The sequence below is a fragment of the Herpailurus yagouaroundi genome, unplaced genomic scaffold (genome assembly GCF_014898765.1).
Source record: "Herpailurus yagouaroundi ecotype Mexico unplaced genomic scaffold, PumYag 220, whole genome shotgun sequence".
NCBI lineage: Eukaryota > Metazoa > Chordata > Mammalia > Carnivora > Felidae > Herpailurus > Herpailurus yagouaroundi.
The window spans coordinates 9,798,570-9,822,237 of NW_024412451.1; the positions used below are offsets into that span (position 1 = coordinate 9,798,570).

Sequence of the window (23,668 nt, forward strand, 5' to 3'; positions counted from 1 at the left end):
GAGATGCTGCAGGGGGTGTGGGTTCTGGCTCCTCTGCGGCCTCATGTCAGTGCAGACAAAACTGTGACATTTCTGCATGGCTCAGGTCAAGGTCACCAGGGTCATGCACACAGAGGAGAAACACAGGGAAACAGGGAAGGAAACAAAAACCCTCTCTTCACCTGGGGCCGGGGGCTTTCTTTCTGTCTCAGCCTTCAGGGTCTTCTCTATCTTCCTGTGTCATCGTCCACCCCCCATCCTGGGAACACAGCTGTGAGTCCCTCCTGCCTCCCCAGTGCCCCTCATTCCGGGGGCAAAGCTGTCTTAGCCATTCTGGGGTCCTGCCTGTAAACTTTAGGGGACATTTATTTGGGGTAGAGGTTACATTTTGAAGGAAAACATCTTCAGCAAAATATTCCCGGAGCATCCACTGTCAATATGGCCTTGGGTGGTAATGTTCTCTCTCTGAGCCTCAGTTTCTTCATCTGATGCATTTTGTCCTGAACTGCAAACCCCGGGGTGGTTGTGGGGATTTGGTGCCAGGTGCACAGGAGTGAAGAGTCACTGTGAGTTTCCAGACCAGGCAAGATGAGCCTGGGCTGTGTCCTGATGACGTGATGGGATCCGGGGGTCCGATGCTGCAGTCAACTGTTTGGTTGATGCACCCACTGGAGGCCTGGTCTGTTCTGAAACCCAATATTGCCACTCACAGTAATTCTGAAATACGCAGCCATGGACAAATGCAGAGAAACGGGAAATGAAATTTCCAAAAATGGAGTTGGAACCGCAGCAGGGAAGAGAGAACAAAGTTGAGTTCCCACTGGTGCCTGGGACCATGGAGGGATCATAGAGAGGGATTTTCCATCCTTGTGGACCCTAGAGGGACCCCAGTGTCTTTTCACAGGGGAAATATCCGGGCTCCAGGCAAAGGTTGGGAGCTGAGGCTCCCCTTCCCCATGTTTTTGGATGGAAGTCTGTAATACGTGCCCCTGGTCCAGATTGAGTAACCCCGCCCTGTGTGGGCTCAAACAGACGAAATCTCGTGCTGCTAGCTATGGGCATCTCTCCCATGTGCGTATGCATGTGTCTGAAACTGACTCTCATGTTTGGATCAAACAGTCTCAAGGTACTCTCAAGTTGGGAGAAGTGTGAAGGTTAATACAGAGAAACCCCACAAAAAAAGGATCGTGAAGCCAGAAGGGGGAGCTTGCTCGCTACACCTCTTGGTCAAGAATCACCAATCGCTGACCCCACAGAGGAATCATCAACAGTACAGGATCCTCAAATACAGGCCCCAACAGAGAATGCTGGGAGGAGGCAAGAGCAGGTGGAAGAAGCCTTCGCTCACCCTGGAGAATTCCTTTCAACATTCCCGTCCTGAAATGAGTCTGCTTTTTGGAGTCCTGTGTAAACAGTGGTGGCATCATCCTACTTCCCTCATTCACAATGAGGGAAATACAAATGTTGATTTGTGTTTATTTTTTATCTGTATGGAATCATACTTTTACGTTGTAAAAGTTGTCCTTTATCAAAACATATTTCAGGAAAGGAGTGTGGGATGGAAGTTGTGCAGACTGTGTCTCAGCTGGCTCCCCCCACCAGCAGGAAATCCCAAGGACGCATGTGCAGTGTGTTGCATCCCGGCCAGCCAGCTTTGCAGGCCTCACGGCAGTGCATGCATTGAACAGCTAACTGCTGGCCGAGTTCAGCTTCACTGTGACGATGAGCTCAAGGAGGAAAACGGGGGAATATGGTGAGAAAACATGACTCTTCTCCTGGTCCCTGATTGTGGGTTTTCTCCCTGCCAAGAGCCCTCATCATGGATTTCCCTTTTCTTGCAACAGTGCCCACACATCTTGCTAGAAACGTAGCCCCCTGGTGCCCCTTGTTTCTGTTCGCAGGTATCCCCGCATTGCTCTGGTCCTGCCTTCAGCTTCGGGCTCAGTCGGTTGGGTTTGTGCTCTGAATATGAAGGGAAAACTGACCTTTGTGTAAAGATTCAACTATCAAAAAAAAAAAAAAAAGATTCAACTATCATCCAGTGACTGTGTGACTTTGAGAAATATCATCCAGTCTCTGAGCCTGAGTTTCCTCCGTGGGAGAGGTTTGTCATGAACCCTAGTGCTCAGAGCAGGTGTGGGGCCCGTGCTGTCATGTTCATGGGGTGGCTCAGTCATCACTAATTTCAGGCCAGATGAAGAGTCTTGGAAGAGGTGCATGAGAGGATGCGTTGTCTGACTCCACTGTCTAGGTAGACAATGGATGGGCTCACTCAAGAGCCCTGGTTCGTTCCTAACACCGAGAGATGCTATTTATCATATTTCTGAAAAATGTAGCCACAGCCAAGTGCAGAAGAGGAGAAAAGAAAGTTCCCAAATTGAGGAACCTCAACAGATACAAGAGGTCAAAGCTGAGTGGCCACCGGTGTCTGGGACCAACAAGGGGTCATCAGTGTGGATGTTTCCCCTCTGTGTGGACATGAGAGGAACCCCAGGTATTCACAGGCAAGGATGGGATCAGATCTCTGGTGAGTTTGGAGGCTGTGTTGCTCCCTTCTCCATTTTTGTGGTTGGGCACTGGGATGTTTTTGCCAACAGAACCAGCCGTGGTCAGCACTGAGCCATGGCCCCATGTATGCAGAAGAGAATTCACTGTAGTGCAGGAAGACGTGGACCTCTGTGAGTGTGAGCCCTACATTGGACCCAACTATACGTGCAAGACACAACTATGCGTGGACACTAAGTTTGTGGGAGTGGATGTCACAGGGCAAAACAACTGCAGGCGTGCCTGCCTAATCGTGAATGACTCCCAGTGCAGCTGTAGGAGGAAACCTTTGTGGAAAATAAGGTGTGTGGAAATTCAGCCCTCCCAACAGGAGTATACTGCAAAGAGGAGTCCTGATAAGAAGAAACAGTGCTACAAAGTCAATCTTAATGCTCACTGAGAATTCTGCTAATATATCCATGGACATACAGTGCCAGGAATATGTAAACTTATCTTAAATTAGGTATGGGTTTCATATCATAAAGATGATGGAGGAACTTGAATTTTAAAGAAAAATCTTTATTTTTGAGAGAGAGAGAACAGGAAAGAGTGGGGGATGGGCAGAGAGAGGGGGACAGAGAATCGGAAGTGGGCTGTGGGCTGACGGCAGTGAACCAAGTGCGGGGCTCAGATTCACAAACCACGAGCTCATGACCAGAGCCGGAGTGGAACGCTCAACCTATTGTGCCACCCAGGTGCCCCCGGAACTTGCATTTTTGAGAAAAGGATATGATTGATACTTGAAGAGGCAATGATAGAAATGAGTTAGAAATTTTTTTAAATTTTTTTTTCAACGTTTATTTATTTTTGGGACAGAGAGAGACAGAGCATGAACGGGGGAGGGGCAGAGAGAGAGGGAGACACAGAATCGGAAACAGGCTCCAGGCTCTGAGCCGTCAGCCCAGAGCCTGACGCGGGGCTCGGACTCACGGAACGCGAGATCGTGACCTGGCTGAAGTCGGACGCTCAACCGACTGCGCCACCCAGGCGCCCCAAAATGAGTTAGAAATTTTAATGGTGAAGAATCCAGTTGAGTGAATACATTCTAAGCTTTCATTCTGTCAAGGGGAAGACCTGCCTGAAGAGTTTGTCAGGAAGCTGGAACACAATATTGAGGAAACTTTCCAGACTGCGGAATAGGCCAGAAATGGAGATTTCAGGTACTTGGGAGTAGAATGAGGAGGGCCAAGGTCACATCTACTGTGTCAGGAAGAAAGGACGGAGAATGCTGTCTCCCAGCTGCCCAAGAGGCAAGTAATTTGAGTATTTTCCAAAGATGAGGAAAGACCATTTAAATGGTAGTGGATGCACATTTAAAAATAAAACCCGTATGCTGACACTTCGTAGTAAAATGAAGAAATCCAGGGTAAATTAGATTTTAAAAATCGTACATTGAATTGTACCTGTAAAAATGGTTAATGTTATTCTTTGTGAATTTCACCTCAATTGAAAAATATGCAACAGAGGCTTGTTGGGTCTGCAGAAACGTCCTAAAATTACTTCCTGGGGAAAGTGCAAAGGCCACCTCCAGGCTACATTTCCCAAAGGTAAAAATGGGTGCCAGAAGCTACTGACAAATATCCCCAAGGAATGAAGTGTTGGTAGGGAATTGTATACTGAGCCAAATTACTACTGAGGCCAATAGTGAAAGCATCTGCAGAGACAAATTCGTAAATTCTGTGGAATCATGTCACCCCATCTGCCCTGTTAGGACTCATGTCCCACATGTTAAAGTCACCAGGTCAGGGTGTGCCTTCAAGAGAGATGAGGAGGGGTTGTGGGTTCTTTCCTCAACCACCAGATTGATTTCCCCTCCAAGCATGTGCATTTTGTCCTCTCCTTGAAAAGAAAAAAATTATGAAGTGTCTGGATAAAGAGAGAGAACACTATCTGCCAGAGGAAATCTTTCTATCCAATCTTTCCCCAACCTCATATAATTAAAAAGTTTATAAGTGTAATGCCTATTTTGAAAGCTTGTTTGTACTAATAGAAAGTCATTTCTTTAAAATCTTGTTGGCCATTTTGTTCTGGTATTTAGATAGAATTTAAGGTACTACTGAAATATGGTTATAAAAAATAAAATAAGGCATTTCAGAGCTGCAAAGTCTCATCTGTTTTACTGATTTCACACTCAGTGAAAGCAACACTACGTGGTGTAATTCAGTTAGAAGAACAAAAAATCTGAAATGAAGGAAATAATATGAGATAGTGAGGGAAAATGGCAAAGGTATAAACATTGGAAAATTACATGTATATATCCTTACACATATACATTTGTACTTAAGAAAGCTGAATCAAAATATTAGCTGAATCCAAATACCTAAATGTGTAGGTGAGAGAGAGACAGACAGAATGACAGAGCTTTTGAGAAATGTAAGTACTAAGAGTTGAGCCAAAGTTTGGGTCCTTTTACTAAAAGAGAGGAGGAATTGAAAAATTGTTCAAAATTATAAATGAGAATTCCTGTAATAACATATAACTACCTAAAATTAGAAGTACGATGTATATGGTACAAAAACAGACACATAGACCAATGGAATAGAATAGAAACCCCAGAACTAGACCCACAAACGTATGGCCAACTAATCTTTGACAAAGCAGGAAAGAACATCCAATGGAAAAAAGACAGTCTGTTTAACAAATGGTGCTGGGAGAACTGGACAGCAACATGCAGAAGGTTGAAACTAGACCACTTTCTCACACCATTCACAAAAATAAACTCAAAATGGATAAAGGACCTGAATGTGAGACAGGAAACCATCAAAACCCTAGAGGAGAAAGCAGGAAAAGACTTCTCTGACCTCAGCCGTAGCAATCTCTTACTCGACACATCCCCAAAGGCAAGAGAATTAAAAGCAAAAATGAATTACTGGGACCTTATGAAGATAAAAAGCTTCTGCACAGCAAAGGAAACAACCAACAAAACTAAAAGGCAACCAACAGAATGGGAAAAGATATTTGCAAATGACATATCGGACAAAGGGCTAGTATCCAAAATCTATAAAGAGCTCACCAAACTCCACACCCGAAAAACAAATAACCCAGTGAAGAAATGGGCAGAAAACATGAATAGACACTTCTCTAAAGAAGACATCCGGATGGCCAACAGGCACATGAAAAGATGCTCAACGTCACTCCTCATCAGGGAAATACAAATCAAAACCACTCAGATATCACCTCACGCCAGTCAGAGTGGCCAAAATGAACAAATCAGGAGACTACAGATGCTGGAGAGGATGTGGAGAAACGGGAACCCTCTTGCACTGTTGGTGGGAATGCAAATTGGTGCAGCCACTCTGGAAAACAGTGTGGAGGTTCCTCAGAAAATTAAAAATAGACCTACCCTATGACCCAGCAATAGCACTGCTAGGAATTTACCCAAGGGATACAGGAGTACTGATGCATAGGGGCACTTGTACCCCAATGTTTATAGCAGCACTCTCAACAATAACCAAATTATGGAAAGAGCCTAAATGTCCATCAACTGATGAATGGATAAAGAAATTGTGGTTTATATACACAATGGACTACTACAGGGCAATGAGAAAGAATGAAATATGGCCCTTTGTAGCAACGTGGATGGAACTGGAGAGTGTTATGCTAAGTGAAATAAGCTATACAGAGAAAGACAGATACCATATGTTTTCACTCTTATGTGGATCCTGAGAAACTTAACAGAAACCCATGGGGGAGGGGAAGGAAAAAAACAAAAAGAGGTTAGAGTGGGAGAGAGCCAAAGCATAAGAGACTCTTAAAAACTGAGAACAAACTGAGGGTTGATGGGGGGTGGGAGGGAGGGGAGGGTGGGGGATGGGTATTGAGGAGGGCACCTTTTGGGATGAGCACTGGGTGTTGTATGGAAACCAATTTGACAATAAATTTCATATATTGAAAAAAAAAGTACAATGTATAGCTTTCAAACTGTAATTGTAGAAAACAAAACAAAAAAATCTTCTTTTCAGCTAATTGTTTATTTTTTAATTTAAATTTGTATTTTTAAATTCAGGTAGAATTAACATACGGAGTTACTTTAGTGTCAAGTGTCCAGTATAATGATTCAACAATTCTGTCCATTACTCAGTGTTCATCAGGGTGTGTTCTTAATCCCTTCACCACCTCCCTTTCAGACAAACCACCAGTTTGTCTCTGTATTTAGGAGTCTGGGCTTTTCTTGTTTCTCTCCTTTTTATCTTTGCTTGTTTGGAAAACATGTAAATCTTCATCTAACAAAAAGAAGGCTGGACAGTCAAAAGTAAGCTATGAGAGGGGGCGCCTGGGTGGCGCAGTCGGTTAAGCTTCCGACTTCAGCCAGGTCACGATCTCGCGGTCCGTGAGTTCGAGCCCCGCGTCAGGCTCTGGGCTGATGGCTCAGAGCCTGGAGCCTGTTTCCGATTCTGTGTCTCCCTCTCTCTCTGCCCCTCCCCCGTTCATGCTCTGTCTCTCTCTGTCCCAAAAATAAATAAACGTTGAAAAAAAAAAAGTAATCTATGAGAGGCAGGGTATCTTAATACATAATAAACCAGTCCTTCAGTAAAGTGGCAGTGATAATTCAAAAGTGTTAACATATTACCACACATCCACAGATTAACTCATCTCCTCAAGGATTAGATCAAATCACCATCTCCATAAGAAGACTCAAATGTACTCACAATAAATCTCATCTAAAACAAAATCATTAAACATGTTCTAAATCAATAAAGTGTGTCGGTCTGTGGTGTTATTATTATTATTTAGTGAAATTAGCTGCTAGCTATAACCAAAATTGAATATAAAACAAAAATGCTTTTATAAAGAAGTTATTTTTTTCTGTTTAAATAATTCGTTCACATATAAGATGCAGCACTTATGAACTACAGTTGATCTAATCACATCTCCTTGAACTATGTAAGGCATAAGTCAATACGTAATTGGAAACTTAATGCAACATTTGTAAGATCGAATCTGTGGATGCAAAGGAAATTTATTTATGAATAGACAGTACATGGGTGCCTGGGTGGCTCAGTGGTTTAAGCATCTAACTGTTGATTTTGGTTCAGGTCATGATCTCATGTGTTTGAGGCCCACATGGGGCTCTGTGCTGACAGTGTGGGGTCTCCTTGGGATTCTCTCTTCCTGTTCAGGCTTTCTGTTCCTTCCATGTTCAGGCTTTCTGTCTCTCTCAAAGTAAATAAATAAACATTTTTTTGACATTTATTTATTTTTGAGAGACAGAGAAGAAAGAGCATGAGCAGGGGAGGGGCAGAGAGGGAGACACAGAATCTGAAGCAGGTTCCAGGCTCTGAGTTGTCAGCACAGCTCAAACCTGTCAGCTCAAACCCAAGAACTGTGAGATCATGACCCGAGCTGAAGTTGAAGGCTTAACTGACTGAGCCACCCAGGCGCCCCAATAAATAAACATTTTTTTAAAAAAGGAGAAATCATACATGCTCAGAGTGATGTCACAGAAATGGTGACGTGGAGACCACAGACTCTGTCCCCCTGCAAAGATCAACAACTGGACAGCTACCCATGAACATAAACAGCGCTGGGAGAGTTCTGGAGTCTACTTGAGAAATGTCAGTCAGTAATACATTGGATGTTGCTAATCACCAAAGAAATGCAAATCAAACCTGCCATGAGATATCACCTCACACCAGTATGGCCATTATCAAAGAGAGAAGAGACAACAATGCTGGTGAAGATGTAGAGAAAAGAAGATCCCGTACACTGTTGGTGAGACTATACCTTGGTGGAGCCAAGTATGGAAAGCAATTTTTTTCAAAAAAATTAAAAATGGAACTTCTAGATATTCTGTTAATCTCACTTTTGGGTATGTATCCAAAGGAAATGAAAACAGGATCTTGAAGAGGTGTCTACACTCCCATGAACATATAGGTGAGACCTGGAAACAACAATATCCATTAATGCCCATCAATGGATGAATGGATAAAAATATGTGGTACACTATCTATCTATCTATCTACCTACCTATCTATCTATCTATCTATCCATCTATCTATCTATCTACCTACCTATCTATCTATCCATCTATCTATCTATCTATCTATCTATCTATCTATCTTATTCAGTCATGAGAAAGAAAGAATTCCTGCCATGTGCAGGAACAAGGGTGGACCTTGAGGGCATTATACTAAGTGAAACAGATCAGACAGAGAAAGACAAATAAATAATGTATGATTTCACTTATGTGTGGCATTTTAAAAAGTTAAGCTCCTAGAAGCAGAAACAAAGAAGAGTAAAGTGGTGTTTAGCAGGGGCAGTGTGGCTGGGGGAAATGGGGAGATGATGGTCAAAGGGTACAAGGCTCCGGTTATAAGATGAATGAATTCTGGAGATGTAATGCAGAGCATAGTGATTATAGGGAATAATACTGTATTAAATCCTTGTAAGCTGCTTAGAGAATAGATCTTCAATATTCTCACCACAAATAAAGAGATGGTAATTATGTGATGTGAGGGAGGAGTTTGCTAAAGCCATGGTGGAGTCAATCAACACTTGTACACCTTACATTCTCACAACGTTTATTATCTGTGCTTTCACTCCACTGCACCTCCTTTCCCTTTCAGTCATCCTGTGACTTGAAGCTGAAGTGAGTCTTCTGTAGGCAGCCTATAGTTGGATGTTATTTCTTTCTATCCCTCAGTCATGCTATCTGTTGATAATCCATTTACGTTGGAAGTGGTTGCTGACATGTGAAGACTTACTACTGCCATTTAATTAGTTGTTCTGGTTGTTGTTTTGTAGCTTCTTTCATCCTTTCTTACTCACATGAGGGGATAACAGGATCAGAAAGAACAGATTCACAGAATGTCATATATGAGGAATTTTGATGTAGAAATTCCACAGGAAAGGGGAGCTACTTTTTCATCATGAACTTTCTCAAAATCCCCTCACTGGGGGCCAAGAGGAGGCCAGGCATGCTAGTTACAGTTCAATCTTGGACCAAGACCCATAGGATGCCCACACTACCGTCGAATGGGAAGTGGTTGGATCCTATCTCTGAAGTAACCCTCATGTCCGTATTGATGACCTCCATCTCAGTTAAAAATTGTAGGGCAGAGGCCCTGTGACCTTTCAAACCAGATGTGAGTCTCACAAGACCCCAATTCTGCCTGCTCCCCACCAAGCCCAAGTCCAGACAGTGAATTTGGTACTGGAGCACGACGTGGGGGAGGGAGAACCGGGCCTGGGAGTCGGTCCAATTTCAGTTCTAGTTCTGCCTGTGCCTCTTGTAGAGGCTGTGTGATCTGGGTGAGACACTTTCCTTTCCTGAGTTCTGTAAATGGAAAGTTTCTCCCTTCTTTCCACCACCCTGGGAAGCAACCAACGTTTAGTGAGTAGTTACCACATCTGGTCATGTCACCAAGCACTGGAGATTCATGTTCTGTAGGAGGATGGTGTTGATAGCCAGCAGTGTTAACCCTCTGACCTTAATCTAACCACTGCGTGATGAGCTGATCTGCATTCCACGTGGTGTTGTGGGTTCTTGGGATCCACTCACACACTCCCTGTAACAAATACATTCATAGCTGAGTGGGAAGAGGCAGCGAGAGTTCTTTGTTGTTTTCAGGGCCTCAGAGGTTTGGGAAGTAGTCTGCTGTGTTCAGATGGGCTCAGTGAGTACATCCCAGGAGGACACATGTGTAATTATAATCTAGTGTGTGTGGTGTCTGGGGAGGGAGGAGGTGAACTGGGGTGAGTTTGCCTGTGGGGAGAAGCAGGCCCTGCCTGGTCATCAGCACGTGGAGTATCAGGTATAGACACGTGGGTCTCATGGGAGGAAGGTCGAGACAAGTGGGTAGGTTTTGTATAGAGGAGGGTCGAGACAGGCATGTTTGGGATCATGAGAATAAAACAGTTCATCAAGGGGTGAGGTCTGGAGTGGGGACCAGAAGGAAGCTGATATGGTAACTCCAACATGATGTCTTGAGTCTTTGTGCTTTACTGTGGTGCTGGAGAGGGTCATGGAAAGAGGGTTCCAGGGCAGAGCTGTCTGGACTGTCATCATGTGAGATGTGGGAGTGAGGAATTGAGAGGTGTTCCACACCTGCCTCGGTTGACAGGAGGACCCAATGGGGCTGTCACAGGCTGGGTGACCCCAAGAGAAGAAGGATGGGGAACACTTTTATAATACTGTTCACTGACTTGCAGAGGGAACCACCCCTGGATCTGGGCTTGGGTTTGTAGGTTTGTTTCTCTTTCACACTTTCTCTCTCTGACCTTGTCTTCCTGTAACAGCAGTACCTTCTCTCCATCAAAACCTGAGTCATTCCTGCCTCCTCACTGCCTCTTGTCCCCCAGACAATTAGCTCTTTGTCCAGACTGTGAATCCTGTCTTTCACTTGGTGCAAAGCACAAATTGGAGGCAATTAATGCATATTTTCGTTTTGTTTGTTTGTTCATCCATGTATCTGTTGGTGGACATTTGGATTATTGACACTTTTTGTCTCTTGTGAGTCGTTTGTAAGCATACATGCATAACTGTGTGCTTGATGACTTGTATGCAATTCTTTTTTATTTCTGTTTTTCATTGTGGTAAGAGCACTTATCATGAGATCTACTCTCTTTGCAGGTTTCTGTTCCACTAACATATTGTTCGCTACCGGCATGTGGTTACACAGGGATTTCTAGAATTATCTATGTTGCAGAACTAAAACTTATGCCTAGAAGTGAAATTTCCTGGTTATACGGTAATTCTGGGTTTAACTTTTTAATGACCTGCCAAAGGGTTTTCCACAGTGGCCGATCCATTTCACATTTCCAAAAGCAAAATGTGAGGGTTCAGATTCCTCCACATCCTCAATGACACTTGTATTTTTTTCCAAATTATAGCCAATATAGTGGGAGCGAAGTCGTATCTCATTGTGCTTTTATTTGAATTTCCTAATGATGAATCAGCTGAGACTCTTTTCATATGCTTGCTGCCCATTTGTGTATCCTGTTTGTGAAAATGTCTGTTCAAGCCACTTGACTAATTTTTTAAGTTGATTTTTTGTTTGTTTTTGCTGTTGAGTTAAAGGTGTTCTTTATATATTGTGAATACTACTCTCTGGTTAGATATTCGGCTTGTAAATATTTCTTACTATTTTATAGGCTGTCTTTTCCACTTTCTTTAATTTTTTTAGTGTTTATTCATTTTTGAGAGAAAGACAGAATGTGAGTGGGGGAGGGGCAGAGAGAGAGGGAGACACAGAACTCGAAGCTGACTTCAGGCTCCTCGCTGTCTGCACAGAGCCAGATGCGGGGCTCGAACTCATGAACTGTGAGATCATGACCTGAGCCAAAGTCGAACGCTCAACCAACTGAGCCACCCAGGCACCCCTGTCTTTTCCACTTTCGACTGCACATATATATTTAATTTTGATGAAATTCAATTGATCTGTTTTGTTTCTTTTACTACTTACCTTTTTGGTGTGATATCGAAGGAACTGTTGCCAAGTCAAAGTTATGAAAGTTTAGTCTATGTTCTTCTGTCGGACTGTAGAACTTGAGCTCTTATATCAATCTATCTACAGCTAATTTTTGTGTGTAATGTGTAAGAATCCAGCTTCATTCTCTTGCAGGTGGATATCCAGTTTTCCCAACAAATTTGTGGAAGAGATTATTCTTTATTCACTGACTGGTCTTGGTACCCTTGTCAAAAGTCAACTTATCAACTTATCATATGTATAGGTTTATATCTCATACTCCAAAAATGTTCCATGCATCAGTGTATCTGTGTTGATGCCAATAGCACCCTGTTTGATTACACTGTTTTTAGTAAGTTTGAAATCAAGAAGTGTGTTCTCCAACTTCACCCTTTTCTAGATTTTGGGCATTGTGAGTCTTTTGCAAAGTTTTTTAAACATGTTTGTTTATTTTTGAGAGAGAGCAAGCAGGGTAGGGGCAGAGAGAGAGGGAGACAGAATCTGAAGCAGGCTCTACGCTGACAGCAGTGAGCCCGATGTGGTGCTCCAACTCATGAACTGTGAGATATTGACCTGAGCCAAAGTCATACGCTGAACCGACCGAGCCACTGAGGTGCCCCCTTTTGCAAACTTTGCATTAAAGATTTGTCTTTTTCATTTCTGCTGAAACAGCCTTTGGGACTTTGATAGGGATTGAATTGATCTGGTAGATTGCCTGGGAGAGTAGGTATCATCACTTTTACCACATCACTTCTTACAAGCTGTGATCCTGGGATGCCATTCCATTGACTTAGGTCTTTTCAAATTTCTTTCAGCATATTAAAAAAAAAACCCTAACATGTAAATATTGCACCTTCTCTGCTTAATTCATCCCTGTGTATATTGGGTTGCTTTTGTGATTGAATTATGTCACCCAAATGATACATTCAAGTCTTCATCCCAGGTACCTGTGAATACATGTTTTTTGGAAATAAGGTCTTCATAGATGTCATCAATAAGATAAGATCATATTAAATGAGGATAGAATAATCCTGGTTTTCATAATCTTACATTTTCACTCTCATGTTTGAACATAAAAATACATGATCATTTGCAATCTATTGGTGTATTTTTACAGATATAGAATGTACAATTTTGTACATCCTACATAGGTCATAAGTTTTCTGTGTTTCCTCTTTTCTTGCCTGTGCATATAATCTGATGATGATTTTTGGTTAATATGAGTATCTCCTGTCAGTGTTCTTGTGAAAGAATTCTGGTATGTATGTATAATATTCTCTAAAGTTTGTAGTTCACAGCTACAAGAGCAGTAGTACACAGCTAGTAAAGTTTGTAGTTAAGCTACAAGAGATCACAGCTATGTGTCTCTCGCTGTAAGGAGAGAAGTATAATCCTGTCTCTCAATTTCATGTAACTTGCATCCTACAAGTAATGTATTAGGTAGTGTGCTCACGTCCCTCTCCCATGATTGATATTATACTTTTTCTCTTTGCATCTCATCTGGATGTGCTGGAGCTTCGGTCTTGTGTTTTAACTGAAACTGTGCCATAAACAGAAGTAGAAACAATTGTTACATTACACATCAAATACTGGGAAACACCAGTGCACTTTGGGGCCAGCAGAGTGGCATTAAAGGGATCCTATGTTGGCTTGTACTGTTTTGTGACATCAGTTCTGCACATGGCTCCCCATCGGGACCTCACAGTGGCACTTTGTTATTGCTTATGAAGGGAGAAGATACACCAGAGACACTGGTCAATGCCACAAATTAGCATTTTGCACAGTGGGTTTCTCAGAGGCAGTGCAGACCAGGTGATGGAAGTGAAGCGATGCATAGAAGTTGTTGGGTATTTTGTGGATTTATCTCATTCAGGCTGCGTCTTTTTAGCTGATTTATGATTCTTTAAAACAGCCTGCATTAAAACATGAATAGACACTTCTCGAAAGAAGGCATCCAGATGGCCAACAGGTACATGAAAAGATGCTCAACATCACTCCTCATCAGGGAAATACAAATCAAAACCACACTGAGATATCACCTCACGCCGGTTGGAGTGGCTAAAATGAACAAATCAGGAAAATGTGGAGAAACGGGAACCCTCTTGCACTGTTGGTGGGAATGCAAACTGGTGCAGCCACTCTGGAAAACAGTGTGGAGGTTCCTCAGAAAATTAAAAATAGATCTACCCTATGACCCAGCAATAGCACTGCTAGGAATTTACCCAAGGGATACAAGAGTGCTGATGCATGGGGGCACTTGTACCCCAATGTTTATAGCAGCACTTTCAACAATAGCCAAATTATGGAAAGAGCCTAAATGTCCATCAGCTGATGAATGGATAAAGAAATTGTGGTTTATATATACAATGGAATACTACTTGGCAATGAGAAAGAATGAAATCTGGCCTTTTGTAGCAATGTGGATGGAACTGGAGAGTGTTATGCTAAGTGAAATAAGTCATACAGAGAAATACAGATACCATATGTTTTCTCTCTTTTGTGGATCCTGAGAAACTTAACAGAAGACCATGGGGGAAGGGAAGGAAAAAAAAAAAAAGAGAGAGAGGGAGGCAAACCATAAGAGACTCTTAAAAACTGAGAATAAACTGAGGGTTGATGGGGGGTGGGAGGGAGGGGAGGGTGGGTGATGGGCATTAAGGAGGGCACCTTTTGGGATGAGCACTGGGTGTTGTATGGAAGCCAATTTGACAATAAATTCCATATTAAAAATAAATAAATAAATAATTCATTTGATAATCTCAAAAAATAAAATAAAATAAGACAGCCTGCATTATCTGAACTGAAGTGATGGAGACCTCTTCATGGACCTCAAGGTACATGGTGATTAGAAGTGGAGGAAAATGGGTTATCTAAAACTGTGCCAGAGCGTGATGGTATATGGAGGTGTGGAGTGATATCTACAATGTGGGATATAAGCTGGTTTCAGCGAAAGGAGAAAGAAAAGAGCCAGTCAAGACAACCCAACCATGGTTGGGAAAGAGAGTCCACAGTTTAATGGCAGAACAGTCCAGGCATTTTCCCTGTACATGAGCCATGAGTCCTCCTCCTCACAATGACGAGTGAGGAGTTCACATGGCACAGGGCCCACATACTATTGCAGAAATTCCCGGGCACACTAACTGTTGGCATTGTTGTCTCTTGTGTTTACCTCCTGGCCTCATCTTGGATTCTCCTTTGACTGGAGTGATCCCAAAATAGTAGAATCCCAAGGACCACCAGAATCAAGCCAGCCATGCCCATGCGGATGAGATTCTCCACTGTGTAATCTTTGGAGTGGGAGTCTAGGAATTGAGGAAAAAAGAGGACACTGAGGTCAGGGAGACAAAATTTGTCCTGATGCTGGATGTCCACTCAGAGCACCCGCCTCTTCTTGACAAGACTTCACATTCCACACCAGTCCCATGACAGGTTCGCCTATTCACCACTGTTGGGGTCTGACTTGTTCTGTGATGGGAGGATGGCATCAGCTGCTTTGGGGAACAAATAAAAAGTGGGGGAAGATGAGAAGCTGAATGAACTCAAACTTATCCCCTGACCTGTGGGTTCTTCTATCTCCCCCACTTCTCATGATATAACTATTATGTAGTCCCTAAGCATACCCTCTGTTCTCATTGGATTATTTCTGTCTCCCTGTGTTTTGTGAATTGCAACTTTCTTCTGACTTTTTGGAGCAGAGCTTTGCTGTGCAGAAACACTTGAACCTCTGTATTCTCCTGTTCATTCTAGGTACAGGACCATGCAAGGGAAGTTGTAGGTGTAAAAGCTTGTATTTATTCAACAACTGAGCACCCAGGATCCATGGATGAGGGGTTGGTTTTCACGGGAACCTGAATTTCAGGTGCACAGAAGGTTGAAACTCTGGGGCAGGTTCCCTTTCACTCTGTCTCCAGCAGCTTCCTTCCTCCAGGTCAGACTTTCAATCTTCACTTGCAAATTCCTCATCCAGATGTTCTTTCATTAAATCATTCTTCATATAGGTAGGTTTACTTACAGTGTGACACCTACACACACATATGCAGATTCATAATATTTTCTAAATGGTGTTATCAACTTAGTGGGACATTAAATGGTATTTATGCCTTGGATTGTGATTCTCTGTGAGTCTATGTATGCAGGTAGTTCTGAACAGTGTCACAGAGAAGGCCTCACTTGGAGGTGACATTTCAGCTTAATCCTTAATAGGAGAAGACTGAAGGGAGTCACATGAGGACCAGAGAAGGTGAGTCGCAGGCTTTGGGAAGAGCAAGTCCCCAAAAAGTTCTAAGCATGCTCTTCAGTAAGGAATGAAGCCATGTCTGTGGTTGTATGAGGGTCTAGAAGAGAACAGGGAGGTGGCATGTAGGGGCCTGGTGACAGGAAATGGACCAGGTATGACAAGATAGATGAGGGAAGTTCCATCATCACCATTATCATCACCATCCCATCATCACCATCATCACCATAATCACCATCACTGCCATCATCAGCATAATTATCACCATAACTACAATCATGGTCATTACCACCACCATGTTCATCATCACCATCATCATCACCAGCTTCATCATCATCATAATTGGTATCATCACCTTCATTATCATCACCACCACCATTATCATCATATTCATCACCATTATCAGCATATTCCACATCATCACCATCATTATCATCATCATCATCACCATCATCACCATCACCACCATCATCACCATCACCACCGTCATCATCATCATGGCCACTATCAAAATAACCACCATCATATTCAACATCATCACCATCATCATTGCTATCAACACCACCATCATCATGACTGTGACCACTGTCATAATCACCACCGTCATATTCATCATCATCAATATTATTACCATCCTTCTCCTCCTCCTTCAATTCCTCCTCTTTCACTTCTTCCTACTCATCTCACTCTTTCCTTGTGTTTCTCTCTTTATCTGCCATGAAGAACTCTAGAAACTGCTGTAAGGGTTCAAGGAGAGAGGACTAATTATTTGATTTTTATCTTAAAATATAACCTCTCTTCTCTCCATATAAATGTCCAGAACCAAAGACATCACAGTCTTGATCTCAAAGTCGTAAGGAAGAGAAAATCAGTGGTGTTAGCAAACTGGGTGAGCAAAAAATTTAGGTAGTCCTTCAACTATACTGCTTTGACCTAAAAATGAAAAAAAAAATGATTTCAAAAAACAAAAACCAATTTCAGGTCGCTGCTTTTTATAATCTCCATGTAAAAATTTTGAGTAAGCTTATATAATTCAGAAAATAAGAATTAGGTGCCTGGGTAACTCAGTCAGTTAAGTGTCCGACTTCAGCTCAGGTCATGATCTCACAGTTTGTGAGTTCAAGCCCCATGTCAGGCTCTGTGCTGATAGCTTGGAGCCTGGAGCCTGCTTCAGATTCTGTGTCTCCCTCTCTCCCTGCCCCTCTCCCACTTGCACTCTGTCTCTCTCTCTCAAAAATAAATAAACATTAAATTGAAAAAAAAAAAGAATGAATGACATATGTCATCAGAGTGTTTGAATGATAGATGTCATAGAACAAGTCAAGAGCCTTCAGTGTATCTCACCATGGCCAAATTCAGGGAGAAAAGATAATTGTTCATGAGATGTTCAGTTGTCTGGAGAAAAATTCCTTGTTTGTTGTTTAAAAATGATTTTTTCCCCAATAAGCCCCTGAAGTAATGGAAAAATAAACTGAAATAGATAAGTCAGTAATTCTATGCTTAGAAAATAGAAATTTTTGCTGTGTTTGCCTGAAAATAATTTGAGTGATAAAAGAAGGTATTTCCTTAAAAAGACCTTCACATCCATCTTAACGTTTTACGTTGATATAGGTATCATGTGGTATTTAATGCGAATAAAATATATGTATAGTCTGGAAATTAAGAAGCGAGATTTCAATTTTCTTGTGATGGATGTAATTATTATCAGTAAGTCAGAAGGGTTCCATTGAAAAATAATTGACTTCTTAGAAATATAAAATAAAAATTATAGTAAATAACATTTAAAACCAAACAAACCCAAAATAGACAAATTAATAAAAAGATTTTTAAAAAAGCAAACAGGTGACTAAATTACTCCTGGGAGCTGTGTGTGCCCCCACTTGGTCTCTGTTGTGCCCCGAGTGGCACAAAGGCCCCCAGGTCTGCACAGGGGGCAACAGAATGGTGCCCACAGGAGGGAAGGCTCTTCTCTAGGGGAGTGTCTCATGGAGGCTGACACCACGGTTAAGATTCTGAGATAGAGGCATCAGGAGGTGAGCAGGAGGCCTCTGTCTACTCATGATCATCCTCATTCACCCACGCCTCATCCAGCCCACCTAACTCTCATCTCCGCTGAAACTGCAGAATCAGGGACACCTGGTGTGGAAGCCCCTGCTCTTTCCACCCTCTCCTGGGCTGGACCCTCCTCTTTGGAGGCCTCCAGATCCACACATTTGTCACTGCCTCAGGCTTTCCTAAAGGCTGGCTCTGAGCTGATGGAACTCAGAAAGGTCATCCATTCCGATGAGATTCTCTGCTGTGTAATCTTGGCTGTTTGAGGCTAGTGAATGTGGACAAAGTGATTGTTATGATCAGGGCAGACTGAAATCATGCTGGGATGCCTGCGTGTCCACTGTGTCACCTGCATTCATTGACAGAATTTGAACCTGTCAGCCCAGTGCCATAATCAAGAATTTCTCCTCACTCATCTTCTTGGAGTCTGGCTTGTTTTGTGATGGGCTGAGGGTATCAACTACTCATGAGAGTCAAAAATAGAGTGTGGCTGAGGAGACAGAGGAATGCATAAGTAATCTCTTCTCTCATGTCGAGGGAGTCCCTGAAACTAGCTAATGACAATCTCAACGCCTGGAGGGAAGCATCTCCAGCGTCTCATCTTCCATCTAATTAGGAGGCAAAAAATAAACATTTGAGGCTTCATTTTGCTCTGAGAGTCAGGAGTGTGATGAAGTGAAAATCTGGATACCTTATCATTCCTTCACATCAGCTAGCTCCTTATCATCCCTGATTTGTGACTGTATTATTTCCAAAGCAGTTTTATTCTTTGACTATCAATTTATTCTTTTTGAAAATAAATGATGGATTCTACACCACACATCAGGCATTTTTCTAGGAGCGAGGATTACCATAACTCACATTGCTTCTAATTATTCAGTTTGTCATCTAGGTATGAAGACTGATAAGAAATGCAAAATAAAGATAAATGACAAAATAAAAATGCAGATGGACACATGAACAAAAATATAGAGATCTACAGATATGAGATAGGCTTTGATCAAATGACGACAGAAATATCAAGAAATAAGTACCACTCAGATGGGAGGAGAGAATAGGAAACATGAAATCTTATGAAAGATGTTTTGGAGGATGGCCTGATCCAGCTGACAATCGGGTGCTCACGGAAACTGGGGAGAAATCCAGCCTTTCCCTCCTTCCTTTCAAAAAATGTCAGTGGTTACTGAAGTCCCAAGAGAGAGGAATTCCACCGGATTTACTGACACCAAAGTTCAGAACCGATTCAGTCTTTTAAATTGGGGATGGGATTCTGCCTTTGACAACTGAGAGAACAAACTCTCAGATCTGAATAGGATTTTGTCAATGTCTCAGTGAAGAGTGGCTGAACTGACACAACCTGCGTTATGACTTCCAGTGAACCCCCATCCTCCTGACCAGAAAATGAGAGACGCCCCTACTCTGCCCTTCATATTGTGGACCTATTTCCATAGGTGCCATGATCCTCTTAGTTTCTAGATATCAGCACCAAGGACAGAGGCAGAGTCTGCTCTTTCCTCAGCACTCAAATGGGCTTCTTCTCCCTCATGCATTTCTCCTCACACTGACTACCACCCAGTGGGCACCGATGAGCTCAATGCTGCTGCACACATGAGGCCCCTCCCTTCACTTCCCACCTCCCCTGGCCCCAGGTCCTGTGGGAACGGCCTCTCTGTAAATATTCAAAGTGCAGAGGAAAAGCAAAGTTCAGCCTAGGACTGGGGAGGCTGTGTTTCCTCTAGGCTAAGAAGATTCTGTTCCCGGCAGACATGAGGATTGCCCATGGAGGTGACGCTCTACAGACTCCTAATGCTGTCTGGAACAGGAAGGAGGCTGTGGGTTGTGGTCCTCATGTCCCCCTCAGCACCACTGCTCTGCTCAAAGCTCGTCCTTTAAACTCTTCAGTCTCCTCCCTGCAACCACCTGGTGCTGCCCCATCCCTCTTGTGGCAGTAACACATGGAGACGGCATGGGATTCCCATCTTTTCCATCCCCTGTGGGGAGGGATCACCCGGTGGCTGATCTCCCTGTTATTCCTCCTCCCCATCCCATCCCAAAGCTGTCTCATAACAGGACAGTGACCCAAGTGTCTGGGTCCAAAATGGACACAGAGTCTGGGTTCCTCACCTGAGACCAGCAGCTCCAGGGGGTCACTGGGGTGTGACAACAGGTAGGGGGAGTTGCTGGATGAGGCGTAGCACCTGTAGGTCCCCTCACGGTCTGAGGTCACAGGACTCATGTTGAAGTTGACCTGATAAGGTACAGTTGTGTCCTGCAGACGAATGTGCTGGGGAGGAGCAGGTGACCCCTCCTTGGACAGGTAGAAGGTGTCGAGCCAGATTTCCGAGCGACACTGCAGGGTCACATTCTCTCCCCAGGACACTGAGGGCCCTGGCTGGGCCGAGAGGGACGGTTTCCTGTACAGGCCTGCGGGAGGAAAATTCATGACCTGTATAGATCTGCTTCCCCCTTCACACACCCTTGACCCTGAGCTGGGTGATGACTGTCCTCTCTGCTGGGACTCTGTGTGACTCCCTTTCAGCTCCTCTTGTCTCTCTTATGAGTGTCCTTTATTTCCTTGGCCCTCACTGTCCGTTTCTCAGTCTCTTTCCTTAGACCACAGCCCCATCTCAGCCTCTGCTTCTGACTCTCCACCTGGATCCCATCACCCCAAGCAGTGACCATGTGTCCAGGGTCCTGAACAGACTGGTCAAGGGGAGGGGGCTCCTCACTTGTGATCAGGATGTCCAAGGGGGCACTCGGGACCGACCATGTGGAGGAGAGGTTGTGTCCACCATAACATCTGTACTGGCCCCCGTGGGTGGGGGTCACACAGCCCAGAGAGAAGTTGGTCTGGGCTGCTCATCTAGACACATGGGAGGTGTGAGCCCCTCGTCCTTCATCAGAGCGAATGTGTCAAATCCAGCCTCAGACTGACACTGGAGGGTCAGGTTGTCTCCAGGCTGCACTAGTGAGCCCAACTGGGCTGGGAGGGTGGGCTCCCTGTAGGCGCCTGGACGGGAGGGGACAGAGGCACCAGGGGATGCACACCCCACGTTGGCCCCAGGGCCTGAGGCGAGGCTCTCATGAGCACCCCCCCCTCCACCATAGCTTCCATCTGTCGTCTGACTTCAGGAGGCCAGTGCCCCACCCACTTTCTATCATCCCCCAGGGCTCCACTGGGCACACGGCTTAGGTCAGTCATTTGGGCCCAGGAAGTAGGTGGGGCAGGGCAGTGCAGGGGCCCCTCACCTGTGACCTGAAGGTGCAGAGGGTCACTGGGGAGTGACCACACATACGGGTAGGAAGCTGGAGAAACGTAGCACCTGTAGGTCCCCCCATGGGAGGTGCTCACGGGGCCCACAGGGAACAGTGCCTGCCTCTTCTCACGAGGGAACTTCAATTCCAGGTGTCGGGGCGCGTCAGCTCCCCCCTCCTTCAGCAGACGGAAGGTTTGCCATGGATGTGGTGAGCTACAGGAGAGGGACACGTTCCCTCCTGAGGCCACCACAGGGCCTGGGATGGCTGAGAGGGAGGGTGGGTTGTACACTCCTGAGGGAGAAGGAGGGGCAGCATTAAAGGGGCCATCGCCCCACGTACCCCAGTGTGGACAGTGAGCGAGAGTCCCCTGAGGCCACACTGTTCCCTTCCACCTGGAGGAGGGGCCCCAGGGGAGGGGCCAGCTTCTGCCTTACCTGTCACCATCAGGGGCAGGAGGTCACTCCGCTGTGACCAGCCGTTCCTGCTGTGATATTGACACTGGTATCGCCCTGCATCGTGCGGACTCATGAATCCAAGGGAGAAACTGGCCTTGTCGCTGGACTCCTGTGAGATCTCCATGGACATGGGTTCTGAGACCCTCTCTTTATACAGATGGTAGACATCAGCCTGCAGAGATGCCTGACACCAGATGGTCACAGGGGTCCCGCTGGTGACATTGGGGCTGGGGTCAGCCCTGATGGAGGGTTTGGGAAGGTACCCTGGAAAGGAGTCAGATGGGGAATTGCAAGGGTGCCCTTTTCCCCTGTTTCCCACCTGTCACCCCAAGGCCCCTCCCGGACTGGTCACCATCAGCCCAGACCCTCTGTGCCCCCCAGCTGCCCAGCGGGTTGTTGGGTGGAAACAGGAGGTCTGGGGAGCACTCACCTGCCTGTACCTGGTCCCACGGACCCCGACACAGCCCTGGAAGAGAGTTCCCTGTGAGAGTGTCCCCCCACCCGCATGTAGCTGTTCCAGGCCCAGTCGGGTCCAATGACCACGGGGGTCACTCTCTGGCCCCCAGAAGTCCTGCCCCCAACATGCCTCCCAAGTCCTGAGGTCTCTCAGGGCCCAGGGCCTGGGGGCAGGGCGGGAGCCACCCATCCCTCCTCTTGTCCAGAAAGCTCACCGAGACACAGAAGGGCGGTGAGGGTCTGGGTCCTGACGCTGCCTCCCATGGTCCCAGCGGTGCAGACAGCTTAAAAGTCCTCAGAGTCCACAGGACAGACACATGCACAGGGTGTGACATGGCCCAGGCTCTGTGGTCTCCATCATGGGTTCCTCACGAGAGGCCTTACAGGAAGGGGAACACCCCCTCCGGGGCCTTGCTCTGCTCTCCCTGAAGGACGCCCGACAGCAGAGGCCCTGCGACCTTTCAGACCAGATGCGAGTCTCACCAGACCCCACACGGCCCTGCCACTCTGCCTGTTCCCCGCCAAGCCCAAGTCCAGAGAGTGACTCTGGTCCCGGAACCAGAAGTGGCAGGGGGAGGTCTTAGCCTGGGAGCCGGCCCAATTTCAGTTCCAGTTACAGGCCTCTTACAGAGAGAGGCTGTGTGATCTGGGTGAGACACTTCCCTTTCCTGAGTTCCGTAAATGCAAATTCTCTTCCTTCCTTCCACCACCCTGTCAATCAACTAACATTTAGTGAGTAGTTACCATGTCCAGTCATGGCACCAGGCCCTGGAGATTCATGTTCTGTAGGAGGATGGTGTTGATAGCCAGCAGTGTTAACACTCTGACCTTAATCTGACCACTGCGTGATGAGCTGATCTGAATTCTACATGGTGTTGTGGGTTCTTGGGATCCACTCACATAATCTCTGTAACAAATACATTCACAATCGGGTGGGGAGAGGCAGCGAGAGTTCTTTGTTGTTTTCATGGCCTTGGAGGTTTGGGAAGAGTCTGCTGTGTTCAGATGTGCTCAGCGAGTACATCCTGGGAAGACACACGTGTATTTATAACTCAGTGTGTGTGGTCTGGGGAGGGAGGGGGTGAACTGAGGTGAATTTGCTTGTGGGGAGGAGTGGGCCCTGCTGGGGCTGGAGAGGTTACCTCAGCCTGGTGTCAGCACATGGAGGGCCATGTGTAGAGACATGGGTCTCACGGGAGGAAGATGGAGAAAGGTGGGCAGGTCGTGTATTCACGGGAGGGTCAGTGACAGGTAGGTTTGGAGCCATGAGAATAAAACACTTC

The 23,668-nt window shown here is 45.1% G+C and overlaps 1 protein-coding gene across 1 annotated transcript; it reads right to left on the bottom strand.

Annotated features, from left to right (window-relative positions):
* Positions 1–14,916: 14,916 nt before the first annotated feature.
* On the bottom strand, positions 14,917–22,930 carry LOC121018840 (leukocyte immunoglobulin-like receptor subfamily A member 6). The gene is given in 8 exon segments (XM_040457882.1): positions 14,917–15,232; positions 20,341–20,640; positions 20,946–21,062; positions 21,065–21,226; positions 21,466–21,765; positions 21,909–22,193; positions 22,360–22,395; positions 22,601–22,930. Coding segments are annotated over 8 exon segments (1,386 nt in total). The 5' UTR covers positions 22,650–22,930; the 3' UTR covers positions 14,917–15,095.
* Positions 22,931–23,668: the final 738 nt, after the last annotated feature.